General features: G+C 46.0%; 1 protein-coding gene across 4 annotated transcripts in view; it reads left to right on the forward strand.

Annotated features, from left to right (window-relative positions):
• Positions 1-14501, forward strand: part of PDCD11 (programmed cell death 11) — a 640465-nt gene that overhangs the window by 56818 nt on the left and 569146 nt on the right. For all 4 annotated transcript variants that reach the window (XM_086922722.1, XM_086922723.1, XM_086922724.1 and 1 more), the window contains exon 5: positions 13776-13937. In XM_086922722.1, coding sequence (XP_086778848.1) covers positions 13776-13937 — 162 coding nt within the window. The remainder of the gene's footprint in view (positions 1-13775; positions 13938-14501) is intronic.

Raw genomic sequence — 14501 nt, forward strand, 5'->3', positions numbered from 1 at the left:
GATCAATAAGAAGACCCGCCGCGCAGCTGCTAATAACAGGACAACAACATCTGACTTAGCCCCAGCCCTACCGGCCTGTTGATCCTGGAACCTGCTCCTGCCTAATCCCGGTGACCTCCGCGGACAGCAACCTTGGGACACCCAGAGGACCTGCCTGCCTTGATACTCTCGAAGATTGGGACTCCCATCAGCAGAGGCTCTGCTGCAACAACCCACCTGGTGCTCACCAGGAAGCTCAGGACCAGCCCACACTGCACCAGCCGAGCCCGGGCCGGGCCAACCTGAACCAAGACCACGAGGACGCCCACCCCCGGCGACTGGGACCCGAAGTCCAGTTCCCAAAGACCCTCCTCGACGATCCAGCCGACGCGTGCAGACTCAGAACCAAGGGCCACCCCAACCGCGACCAGCCAAGGGTAAGCTTTTCCGACCCCAAAAAGGCACCCCTGCACCCGGTGCCTGCGGCCCGCTGTGCCTCCCTTTAGGGTACCTACCTGTGCTCCAAGATCCCAACTTACCTCTCGAAGTGCTGGTCGCCCCTGGAGAGTCACCGCCCCTGAGCTTGCAGCCTTTGTTCCTTTTCAAGATCCTCATTGGATAACATTGAGCGCCCGAGGGCTCAAAAGCACCCTGCACCCAGCCGCCCGAGTGCCGCTGGCTGTGACCTCTTTGCCCTATCCTACTTCCCCCCCCTTGCCCAGAGCAAGTCACCAGGAGCCCAGCTCCCAGAGCCGCGTGGTCTGCAAGCCAGCAGCCACCAACCGAAGGCCCCCTTTCCCTCATTGGATAACATTGGGCCTCCCTACCTCTACACCCGGCCGCCCCTGTGCCGCTGGGACTGAAATAACTGTACTCACCTGACCCTGGGGGACCCCTGAGTCTACGCCCAGAACCCTAACTTTACCAATCAAGTACTCACCTGGAAACCGGTAATTCACTTACCTGCCATTGGATAACATTGACCCATTTTTGACTCGAAAATTTTCTCTGTGTGAAGTTTTGAAAACTGAAAATATTCCTATAAAATCAGCCAAAATCCTAATTCGAAAATACTCACCTGTGATCTGGGGAGAAGCCAGTACTGTACCTTCCAGCCCAGTACTGAACCGCAAAAGTAATCTCTAGCGGGTTTACTAGTAACCAGTATTTTCTCCATAGGAATCCATTGACTGCTTTTCTATGAAATTTCTTCTGTCTATTTTTGAAAACTGCAATTATTCTTTAAAAATCGTATGAAATACTGAAACTCAATTACCTACCTATTTTGAGTTAAGCCCCCAGTGCTTGCCCTAGGAGACTAGTGTTGGGTTACAAAAGTAACTTGATCGTACTTTACCTGTAACCTGAATTTCCTCCCATTGGATAACATTGTCAGAATCACCTTGAAAAGTTTTTAAGTGTGAACTTTTAAAACTGCTTTATATTCAGGAAAATTCATCACAGTAACTAAAACGTTTTTGCTAATCTGGTTTCAGCTTAGACCCCAGGACTGAATCTAAGGTCTAGTCTTGGAACTACCAAAGTAATCCATAAAGTAATCAACTGTACTTTCCTATGAAAAACCCATTGAGCTCAATGCTAAAGTGTATTTCAGAACGGTATTGTTTATTGGCTATCCTGTAATTATTGTGTGTACAAACCTATTGCTCCTCTGCAAAGTATTTACATGAGAGTACTCTTATCACGAAAAGTATATTTTTATAACTGTTGGTTCTAAGAATAAAACAACGATACATGAGGATATAAGAACAATTGGCCTGGAGTTAATTTCTTGAGTGTGTGAAACATTTTTTTGACTGAGTGTGTACAACAAATGCTTTACACTGTCCTCTGGTACTGCCTTACTGCTCGACCAAGCTACCACTTTGGAGAATAAGGTCATTTCTGACTTTAACCTCTGTTCTACCTTTGGGGTTTGTGGACTCTATACACACTGTACTGCCTTATTGTCCAGTATATATAGAGCCACTTTCTCACAGTACTTGTAAATGTAAATGTAAATGTAAATGCCAGGAATTTATATAGCGCAAATCACCAAGCGGTTTCTAAGCGCTTGCTTAGGGAACGCGTCCTGGTATTGCCCTGTGAGATAATCCCAGCAGGGTATCCGCAAGGTGAAAGCCAGGCATCCCGCCGCGAGGGGCCGTTGTGGAGATTAAGCAAGCTATTGCCCAGAGTCGCAGAGTGTGAACCCGTGAATCGAGTAGGCACCGGAGCGAGAATTGTCGAGTCCATGGACATTTTAGGACTCAAGACCCCGCCGAGCTGGGAATTGAACCCTGGTCCCGGGCTGACCTCTGCTTCCAGGTCTGCCTCCTCTAACCAGTGAGTCACACTTCTCCACTTCAGACTGTTCTCTGCAAATCACTCCCACCTCTTACATGATATCTGATATACTCCATCACTGCATGCCGTGCAGGGTATATGAGTGGTATATCAATTTAAATTTCTCTCAACTTTACACATTGAAATATGATTGGGTAAATATACAATATTTTTGCTATTGAAACAAACCATACCTCATTTAATTTCAACCATGCATTTCTTCTTATTACTTGATTTAGGAGGATTGTCTGTGTCATTCATTAAGTGTGTCTGCATCGAAAAAGTATATTTTATAAATGAACCGCTTCACTTTTGCAGTTAATAAAATGTTGAATGGTGTGCTTAGCGCCACAAAGTTCATGTTCTAAAATGTTATTGTTTTTCGGTTAACATTATTTGGTCTGTAGATTGAAGATATTGGGTTCTATTCTAGGAAGACAGGAGAATTTGTTTAGGTCGAGCCTAGGCAGCGCATGCGTTGCTCTTTGAAGTATGCTGTATTTGGTATGGGCTATCGGGGACTTTGGGCACACCCACCGCTGTTGTTTGGCTTACCTTTTAAAATTCTTTTTCTCTGGTTGGTTAATATTGTGCATCTGTCTCGCCTTTTAGTGCTTGGTTCCCTTCCAGCAGACATCACCAATTAGTTCTTTTGGTTGGCCAGCTTTGGCCATCTCTTAACTCCTCTCTCACACAAACACCCACCCTCCTGTCACTGCAAATGCAACGCCCATCCATGTCATTATCTGGAGGGGGAACATTTAGGGCCTTTTCTACAGGCCACTGGCCTGCTGAAGAACGTCATGATATCCCGGAGGTATGATAAAGATTGACCTGTTGGCTTTTAAAGAATAATGCAATGCCAATAGCTCAGACTTTCAATAATATGAGACCTATTGCATTGCAAATGCTTGTTACTCTATATTCCTTGCATTTATTTGGACAGGTTGCAGGCTGCCTTTATTTTTGATTCATTCGGTTCTACTTTGTCAACAAAGGTGCTGTTGCTGTACTAGTCCAAGGTAAAACACACATCACTAAATAGAACAGAAGAGAAGGCAAACAGCTACGAGGTGCACCATTGATTGGTATCCCTAAGCTTGTAATATTTGCATGTATTTATTTAGTAAGGGCAAATATAGCAGAGACATGACCTCAAGCTTGCCAAAGCAGCTAAGCAGTGAATGGTTGCTTAAAACCTGTTGTCAAAAGCCAGAGCTGTGAGTGAGAAATCACAAGATGATTTATGTAGTTGCACAAAATATTATGCATTTTAAGAATTCGGATTGTGTTGGTACTTGGCGTCCTGTTTGTAGAGTGCATTACTGGTGAATTGGAGTGGGATATTCCTAATGTGTTCCCTATGATTAATATTCTGTGTTTATTTTTCCACAAATAAAATCTATAGTAGGTCTGTGTTTCTCCAGTGTTAAAATCGCATGACTTAGTTTGTCATACTTTAAGTTGTGGGTATAGATGGATATTGCAGAACTCCCTATATAAGTAAATATGATAAATAATCAGTTACATGAATTCCATATCAAAAGACAAAAAAATTATTAATCGGTTTGCATTTAGTGAGGCATAATGCAATTTTAATAGTGGCTACATGTGCTAAAGTTATTCAAAATCCTATGCTAAGCACAATTTTATAACAGTGCTGTGACATGTTTTATCAATTTATCAATTGTGGAAGTGCAATGTCGCATAAGTCCACATTTACCCATGCTTGAACAATGACAAATACTTTCTTACTTACTTCCTCTCCAAAGATTTGACTAGATCGCTGTTGATCTAGTCAAAGACATTGTACACTGCGCTTAAGCCTTGAAAACATCTTTATTGTACTCTCCTCCTAGTTTCATCAGTTACTGGAAACAATGATTAAAGATACAGTGCCAAAAGTATAGGAGGAACAGCAGCCACATGCCTGTCCTTCTCTGTGCTAGGTTTCCAAATTGGACTTTTCTGCTGCCAATGTGGTATAGAGGTGTGAAGTCTCCCTTCATCACTTTTAACTCGGTACAAACCTGTATTTCTTTGCATTTTAGTCCCCTTAGTGTTGACAAGAATAGTAATCATTTTGGCCAGACTGTACGTTGCATATCCAACGCAAATACCTGTGTCTCATGGAAACACCCTTAGTCTTACTGACTCTAAGATGATTGATCGATTGTCTTGAAGATACTCTTCCCCCAAATCAAAAGTTATAACCTTGTATTGCAAGCAAAGCAGCCACAACCATAGTTGTAACACACCTCTGCTTATATTCTCCTGTTATTCATGAACTATTCTTAGATAATTTGTGATTGTAGGTCTGTTCCTTTCAAAAGCTGGTCGCATAGTCGGTGGGTTATTGTGCCTGCTGCGCTGAGCAGCCTGCATTCAGGTGAATAGTTCCAGTACTGACTTTTGAGGACAATAAGGTGAATACAACAATGCATACATTCCATTGCAGCTCTTTTGTGTTTAAAAGCATTAAATCAAAAGCTCACATCAAATTAACTGAGTTGTGGATTTTCGTTTGTGCTTTGTGTTATTTAATTACCTGAAATATGATCATGAACGCTTTGCTGATAGTGTTCTTGTCAAACCCCTCTTTGTGTAGCAATTACTAGACTCAACACAAACTGTCATTGTAACCGACTCCTTCTGTCTTCATTGATGAGCTGCACAGTTTCTTTCCAATATCAGTCAATCTAAAATGTGCCTGCATTATTGGTATTTGTGTAAACGTCTGTATATATTAGCATATACTGTGTGAGGCCCTTTCCATTCTACTACGTAAAAATGAAAGCCAGAAAGTCTAGGTTGGCTGTAAGCAACGGACATTAACTTTGGGCAACTTGTGGTACTAATAAACATTTGCTGTGTAAAAAGTTGGCTGCTCACTATGCAAATTAGGTGGTAGGGGGTTATGTTTTATAGAGAAGTGCCAGGATGAAGAAAGACCTAAATCTAGAGTAAATGAGGATAGAGATGGATTTGAGTATTATGATTTGAAAGTAGGGGCCTATGTTACACCTCAAACCGTGAGAAATATAGATGGATGGATATCAGACAGATGTAGGAATATATTATGCCAAGTACTGTTAGGAAACGTAAGAACTTTATCGAGGTTGCATGGGAATGTGAGGGAGGAAACAGTGGAGGTTGTTTTCTGTGGAATGCTCATAAATATGTTGTTGACAAAGTAGAAGGTGAGGTAGGACAGGTTTTGTGCAAATTAAAATGTTGATAGCTGTGGTGACACTTCAGATCATAAAGGTGTAGCACCTCACTCACTGTTAAAATGAAACCCCGGTCTTTGCCCGTTGCCAGAGTGGTGAAAGTGGAGTCATGTGAGAAGGAGACGAGATAGAATAGAAATTTGCCAAGCTACGTAACGGTAAGTTTCAATTCTATTAAGGACATGTAGGTGAGGATTATACTTATTCTCTCTTCGCTTTATTCATTAACAAACTTCATAGCAGCCAAAAGAGAATATTTTGAAACAAAAAACACCTCCCATGAACCATAGGGAGGTTCCATATATTAATAGCCCTTTCACAGTGTCCAGTAACACCAAAGAGTTCTTCCATTATGCCAAATCCTCCTCTTTCTTCGTGCAAAGTACGCCAAGATCATCATCACTGGTCCTGTTTCGAACCATCATTTCCTAGCAAAAATAAAACAAGGTAAGGCACCGAGATAAGAACTCGCTGTACCGATATCAAACAGCTTATCTGCAACAAACGACCATGAAGACCTCATGAACAATTTACTTGCCACCATACAGAGAGAGTTTTCACCGAAGGTGCACTGGGTGAGATAATCCTCGCCTCTGTGTCCTTAATAGAATTGATACTTAATGTTGCGTAGCTAGGCAAATTTCTATTCTATGTCGGGACCGGAGTCTTCGGATTATGCTAGTTTAAAGCTTACTTACTACCAAGTGAGCGACTTCTACTAATGGTTTGAAATAAAACCTCTTGAAGGTAGAGTCTGAAGATCAATCCGCTGCCCGCATCAAGTCCTCCAGATGAGCCCCCAAAGAAAAAGCATTTAAGGCCATGGCCCCGTGTGCAGAGTCTGCTCCAAACTGCTTTGTGTCAATGCCTACCTCTTGCATGACCCAGCACACCCACCTGGCTATAGTAGGTGAAGAGACAGCCTTTTGAGGCTTCTTTAGGGCAATAAGTAATTGACGTTCGCCCAGAGGACGAAACTTTTGAGTCCAGTCTTAATACGCCTAGAGGCAACCCACAACTCACAACAATGGGGGCGTCTGGAAACATCGGATAAGAGACCGAGCGGGAGAGTGACTTGGTGCGGCGCCCTAGCGTGAAGGTAACCCCATCTGGGGAAAAAACTCTTGCAGAAGGGTCTAAGGCTCTGACTTCCGAAACTCTCCTACAGGAGATCAAACACAAAAGCAGAGCCAGCTTGACAGAGTTCTTTCAATGAAAGATACTAATTTGGTTGCCAGGAAAGAAACAAATTCAAGACCAGATTGGCATCCCATAAAGTAGAATAACGCAGTTCTGGGGTCAAAGAGAGGTGAATACCTCACAGCAGTCTGCAAACAAAAGGGTGTTCCCCCCACGGGAGCTCCATCTACCGGAGCATGGCCTGTGGAATTCGCTGATCTCATGGCATTAATTGAACGGTACGCCAAGTCTTCTGTAGCCAGATCAGCCAAGAAATTAAAAATTTGAACAACTTCTGCTGCCACGGGATCCAAGTGCCTCTGAAGACGCCAACGATGCCATCTTGTCCAAGTGGACCGGTAACCTTTAGTGATATTGTCACCCCACACCTTGGACAAAAGGTGTTCAGCTGGTTGTGATAGGCCTGGGAGCGTCCTGCGTTGCATGAAAGTCGCCAGACCATCCACTCCAGAGAACCCTGAGCCGGGAGGTGATGCGGACCTCGATCCGGATTCAGAAGAAGATGAGGAAACCGGGGGAGTCAGATTGGAGAATCCCAGGAAAGTTCTGAGCCAAACACAGCACCGAAACCACCCTCATCGCAGCAACAGACGACATTCAAACACTACTGGACAACGGAGAAACAGTTGCCCTCATCCTACTTGACCTCTCCGCAGCCTTCGACACAGTCTGTCACAACACCCTCATACAACGCCTCAACAACGTCGGAATACAAGGAAAAGCATTGGACTGGATCATCTCGTTCCTCGCCGGAAGAACCCAGAGAGTCCGCCTCCCCCCTTTTAGATCAGAGGCCACCGAAGTAATCTGTGGCATACCACAAGGATCATCACTCAGTCCCACCCTCTTCAACGTGTACATGAGTCCCCTCGCATCCATCGCGCGCCAACACAACCTCAACATCATCTCCTACGCAGACGACACCCAGCTGATCCTCTCCCTCACCAAAGACCCAAACACCGCCAAAATCAACTTACACGAAGGAATGAAAGAAGTAGCCGAGTGGATGAAGAACAGCTGTTTAAAACTGAACTCGGACAAAACGGAAGTCCTCATCTTAGGTTCATCCCCCTCTGCCTGGGACGACTCATGGTGGCCACCGGCCCTGGGAACCGCACCCATACCTACGGACCACGCACGTAACCTGGGCTTCATCTTGGACTCCTCCCTCTAGATGACCAGACAAGTCAACGCCGTCTCCGCATCATGCTTCAACATCCTACGCATGCTCAAAAAAATCTTCCGTTGGATGCCCACCGAAACAAGAAAGACGGTCACCCACGCACTGGTCACAAGCCGACTGGATTACGGAAACACCCTTTACGCAGGAACCACAGCCAAACTACAGAAAAAACTCCAACGCATCCAAAACGCCTCAGCCAGACTCATACTCGACATCCCCCTCCAAGCTCACATTTCCGGTCACCTGAAAGACCTCCACTGGCTCCCCGTCAACAAGAGAATAACGTTCCGTCTCCTCACCCACGCACACAAAGCCCTCTACGACCTAGGACCCGAATGCCTCAACACGTGCCTGTCCTTTTACACCCCCACCCGTCAACTACGATCGTCCAATCAAGCCCTCACCGCAATTCCGCGCATCCATAGATCCTCCATGGGGGGAAGATCCTTCTCCTACTTAGCGGCCAAAACCTGGAATTCTCTCCCCACCCACCTCCGCCTTACACAGAACCACCTCTCCTTCAGAAAATAACTAAAAACTTGGATATTCGATAAGTAAAGTACCCCCTCCCTCAAGCGCCTTGAGACCCTCTGGGTGAGTAGTGCGCTATACAAATATTGAACTTGAACTTGGAAACCAGACTTAAGATCTCCAAAACGGAGTCACCATCAACACCTCCGCCGGACGGATCTCGGCCGCAGTCCTTGTGATAATCGAGAACGGAGGGAAAGCATAACCGTTCTCCAGACTCCAATCCTGGAGGAAAGCATCTGTGGCTGCGGCCAGCGGATCCGGCCTCCAGCTGAAGAAGCGTGGCACTTGATGGTCCAGTCGCGACATAAAGTGGTCTGTCACAAAAAAGCCCCAGAGATCCGCCAGCCATTGGAAGACTTGCGGATCTAACTTCCAGAGGCTGGAATCGTGCAGCGTGCAGGTGTCCCGAGTGCCAATCTGCAACTTGGTTGGCCTGGCCTGGAAGGTACTCCGCTGTCACTGAGACTTGATTGGACAGGCAAAAATCCCAGAAATCCTTTGCCAGGTTCACAAGCTCTGGATCGGAAACCCCCAAGTGGTTGACATCCTAGACTGCGGATATGTTGTCCATCTTGAGAAGCACACAAGATTGAACTTTGTCCTTGGTCCAACAGCGGACATCGAACGACCCTGCCTGGAGCTCCAGGCAATTGATATAAAGGGCTTGCTCGTCTAATGACCAAACTCCGCCGATGGTGAATTCCCCACACCGATTGCCCCATCCCGAACTGCTGGTGTCCGACTCTATGATGGGGCCTGGAACGGAACCAAAAATTGACCGCCCGTTATATGCATCCATGTGACTCAGCCACAACGCTATTTTCTCCCTTGCTTTCGAAGTAAGCGGGACTGACTGGGCATATTAATGCCCTTGATGCAAATGATATGCCTTTAGACACTGCCACGCCCGATAATGCAGGGGACCCGGGAAGATTGCCTAGATGGAGGAGGACAGGAGCCCCACCAGCTGGGCAATCTACCGGTGGGACGTGTGCGACCTGGCCATAGTCTAACGTAACTTGTGGCGGATTTTGGCCATCTTCTGGGACGGAAGGCTCAAAGAGGCCTGGACTGAATCCACACCACGAAGCCCAGAAAAACCACCTTCTGAGAGGGAATGAGGACCGATTTTGGCTCGTTGATGACAAAACCAAATCCCTGTAAAAGGTTCACTGTCTGGTGAAGCTGGGAGATTAAGTCCCTGGGACACTAAGCCATGAGGAGAATGTCGGCTAAGTAAACAATCATTTGAATTCCCTGTCCCCGGAGAAATTCCACCGCCGGATGGAGCACCTTGGTAAAGCACCACGGTGCAGAGGAAAGAGTCCAGCAGAACTGCAGATGGGGAGGATGTATTGGGACCATCAGATAAGCGTCCTTCAAATCTAGGCGAACTATCCAATCCGATGGTAGCACATGAAGGATATGTATCCCCTCCATTTTGAAGTGGCGATATTCTACCCACCCATTGAAATCCCGAAGCTTGATGACTGGACAACGCCCACAGTCTGGCTTGTCCACTAGAAATTTGTTGATCAGGAAACGGTTGCGATACAGAACTGACCGGCCAATGGCCCTTTGGGCAGAAGCGCAGAGACCTCCTCGTCGATCAGGTCTGCGTCGCGGGCCGTGAAGCAAATAGACAAGGATGGATCTCTTGCTGAGGCTAGTTGCAAAACTCGTTATGGAAACCTTGCACGTTTTGAAGAACAAAGGCGTCCAAGATTATGGCCCGCCAAGGATCCAGGAAGTCTACCAACCGACCCCAATGTGGACCGAAGAAGACGGTATAACATTTACCGGTTGAATTTCCACCTCAGGAGTTATTCTTGAAGCCTCCTCGGCCCCTGGAACGCTGACCCCGGGTGGGGTTGAAGTTGATGTATTTGGCGCTGGTATTGTACTGACCGTGCCCAGAGCCTTGTCCTTTGGGAGGATTCTGCTGGAAGCCACAGCCAGACGAGTGGCCCCTGCCTCTGCCAGCCCCTTAGAAAACCTGCTGGTTAAACACTCGCTTAATATTTAATTGCGCCTTATCCAGCGAGGTAAAGGTTGCTACAAATTTACAGAGCTCCTTGACAAGAGGATCTCCAAAAAGGCCTCCTTGGGCAACTGCGCCCGCCTCCGAGGAGACCAAGTCCCCGAGCTTTGGGTCGAGCTTTATCAACAAAGAGCGGCGCCACTCCATTGACAGCGCAGAGCTAGCGCCCTGTGTAAAGGCACCTCTGGGGAAATAACGTATCCAGACACCATGGCCTCCTTGGCCGTATCTAAAATCTTTGTCATAGGGCCAATGGCGTCAAGAAGCTTATCTTGACAAGAACGCCACGATCTGTCGATGCCTTTGCGTAGGTCCTTCATTTATTTAGCCAAAAAGTGGCCATCTTAGAATCAAGTTCTGGAGTAAAAGCTACCTTGCCCTCCAAGGTGGGCCTCGGGCACTCTGCTCTGAGGCGGAACTTGGCCTACTTCTCATGAGGCTTGCGGAGCCGACCCACAACAAACTTTGCCACCTTCTCCCCAGGAGTCCAAGCAGCAGACCGAAGGTGTACAATTTCATCCAGGTCCAACATGCCAGACGGTCGAGGGAGAAGTAACGAAGGCCCTGCCGTGAAGGCCCTGCGCCGTCCTCCGAGTCACCGGGGCTCTACATCGGGTTCTGGAGATGTCGTATAGCTACTTCTTTTTCTATATACTGTGTTAAGTTAGCATGAGCTTATTAAATGTTTAAACGCCATTTTTCCTTTTGCTTCATTTTGCACACGACACATAATTGTTATTGTAGCTTTCAACCTAGAAGAGCGTTGTGATTTACTTGAGAATAATATGTTATTACTCTGATATTAGTTTTGCTTGGTACACTGTATGCACAGTGAGTGCTGAAGCCTCCAAGGATAACTAGACAGTGTTGTTGTGAGGCCTGATCTTCGCACCTTCCTAGACATAACACAAATGCAGCTGCTGCCAAAATCTGGCTTTAAGCTGGTTTTATATTGCTTTGCTGAAAACACACGTAACACACTTGATGGTGCTTCGCATGCAGAGAGCTGGTGGAAGATGATGTGATCCTCTGCCACTGAGATTCTGAGGTATGGGCCCGCCCTGCTAAAACGCAAGAGACCTTCATAGATATAATATACTATGCTAAATAGGGAGGGTGAGAAATAGGTGTTATTAATTCCTATTCATTTCAGCATTTTAGTATGCTGTCACCGTTCGCTTTTTATGGACTAGTAACTATGCTGATAACTTTGTTTCTTATAATATGTTTGCTTGTATTATATAAGATACTGCGTTTGAGAACCCTGCATTAGTAAATAAATATGCACGTGTCCTCATTTACTCCACGTTCTGGTTTAAAATGATTATATAGCGAAAGAGTGTTCGTGTTCCACGATACCTGAGGTATTCTAAGTTCATGTTCTGGTTTGTCTAAACATTGGGAGTTTGTTCTGACCAATGAGACACTGTAGCTAGCTCGGTAAGGGGATTTTGGGTACTGAGGTGAGTTTTGGGCCATCCTAATTCACTGAGGTTCCAAATCTCTATGCACAGTTCTGTAGGAGAACTGAATTCCCGCTACAGAGACACTGGGTCAGGAGTCCTGGGGGGCTCTGGGGACACAAGGGAGTGGGAGGAGGGGAGGGGGGAGACCCTTGCGCCAGAAAAGCATTCTTCAAACACGCAAAAGTGTCCTTTTCGACCCATCTGCGTGCTTTTTCTTAGGCGGAGGAGCCTCTTTGCCTGGTGGGGGCGAGGGGGGAGTAGGAGAACCTGTGTATGTGTGCGCCAACCGCGCACACTCCTGGACAATTCTTTCTTTCAGGTGCTGCTCCATGGGATCGATCACCTCATGGACTACCCAATAGATAGAAGAATCAACTGCCTCAAAAAAATCATCGTCCCACTGTAAATAAGATTGGGACTCTTCCTCCTCATAAACAAACTCTTGTGCCTCCATTATCCTGGTACCCGTAGAACAGACGTGCACACTATGCAATCTGACAGAAAGGTTTTGCCTCACCAAAAGGGTTTGGGAGATTCAAAGCGGATTTACGCTTAGAGGGTAAAATGAGGCATCTGGGAATTCCAGAACAGTAATTTTGGGCAGACCCAAGGACTGCAATAGGGCTTGCACCACCCCGCTGACAGAGAGTATATAAAAATATAGTCTCAGCCTTCAGGAAAACCTGACCGGGCTCCGCTGTGCGCCAAAAACAGTTAAAACCGCCACTTAATATGTACACTCTGCACCAAGAAAGTAAGTAATAATGTGCAACTTAATACGCCCACAGGCGTCAACACGACAGCCACCGCAATACGGACCCCTGCCGGGGGGTTCACCAATACCATCAATGCGTAATACAGACACGATAAACGGGCATTCATGGCAACAGCGGTGGACAAGGCTCCGTCAGCGCCAACTGCCACAACAAGGTCTCTTCGTTTTGAAGAGACACGCCGTGGGAGCAGCAAGACTGAACAGTCCATCTAGCAACCTCAGGGGTGCAGCTGCGTGAGGAACGGTGACACGTTCCCGCGGTCTTGAATCTGAAAAGAAATGCTCGTAGTAACAAAACAATTTCCAGTACCCCCTTGGAGGGAGCTTTTGACAGCGCGCCCCAGGGAGAGACAAACCATGTTAAATAACACAATAAGGTCAAACAATTAACCTCAAGAGGATAATCAAGGAAAAGTTCACTTAACTGGCTGCGAAGCTACAAAGAAAGAGGGGAAGTTGGCATAGTGGAAGGACTATATGTTGTTACTGGACACAGTGTAAGGACTATTATATGGAACCTCTCTGTTTCATGGGAGGAGTTGTTTTTGTTTCAAAATGTTCTTTTGGCTGCTATGAAGTTTAAGGAATAAACTAGAGAAGAGAGAATAAGCATAATCCGAAGTCTCCGGTCCTGCCATAGAATTGTTTTAGGAATAGCACCTGAGGAGACGTAAATGGTTCCTGTCTTCGGTGGATACAGCAAAAAGCAGCATGCAATGTTCCATATTTGATAGTAGCCATTGAGTCATCAAGGTTGATAACTAAACTGTAGAACCCTGAGTGGGGACATTGCTCAAGGTAGGCGAGAGAAAGGAGAGGGGTGCGACAGTGATGTCCAAGCGTAATGTTGCCGCATAGAGTAGTCGCACTCTTAATATATTTGTGAGTTGGTGAAACTAAATTTCAACAAAAATGGTATGTATTTGAAATGGCTGCATACCATCTTTTGCACTGAAGGGTGACTAAGCAGTGAGTGCTGCATTACTTATCTTTGTCATGTCTATCATTTTTGTTTCCTCAGGATCTGGCACCATTATCGGAGCTCTTCACTCCTGGCATGTTGGTCAGATGTTCAGTTCACAGTTTGGAGACGACCAAAGGAGGGTTCCATAGCATAAAACTTTCTCTGAACCCCAAAGATGTCAACAAAGCACTCAGTCCTGGAACCTTGGTGCCAGGCATGGTATGAAATGAACTCTTTTTCTTGGGCTTACCTGTGACTGTTAGTGTCACTGTTTTTGTGTTTTAGTTCCACTATTCCTTTTACTCTCCTTCCGGCATGTCTCTCGGTATTCCCACCAAGCAAACCTTGTCTTATGTGGCTCACTTATGTTGTGTTTATGCTCTCACATCGAGGCTGAAATGAGTCTTGAGGTTGCTTTTGCTGCCCCCTTTCTGAAGCAGAGGCCACTGGGAGGGCATCATACCTTTGGAATACACTTATCCACTGTGGGAAAAGAGTGTGAGATTGATTGCAGTGGGAGATAAAGCACGGTTACTTGTTTACTTTGCAGTTAGTGTTAGTATTCTGTAGCCCTCATATATGAACGTGGGTTTATTATCTTCTCTGTATTTCCATAGAAGTACAAATGTAGATGTGCATGCAAACTTAAGCTATATTCTTTCAGGGTCCTAAGGTCCAGCAGTATCCTGGTTTAAAGGCTGTCTCCCCTGTGAGCTATGAGTGAAAAATAATATCTGCTATGGGTTGATACTGTTTGCCTTTAAGTGCAACATATATAGTGGC

Source organism: Lissotriton vulgaris, chromosome 5 (assembly GCF_964263255.1).
Source record: "Lissotriton vulgaris chromosome 5, aLisVul1.2, whole genome shotgun sequence".
Classification (NCBI taxonomy): domain Eukaryota; kingdom Metazoa; phylum Chordata; class Amphibia; order Caudata; family Salamandridae; genus Lissotriton; species Lissotriton vulgaris.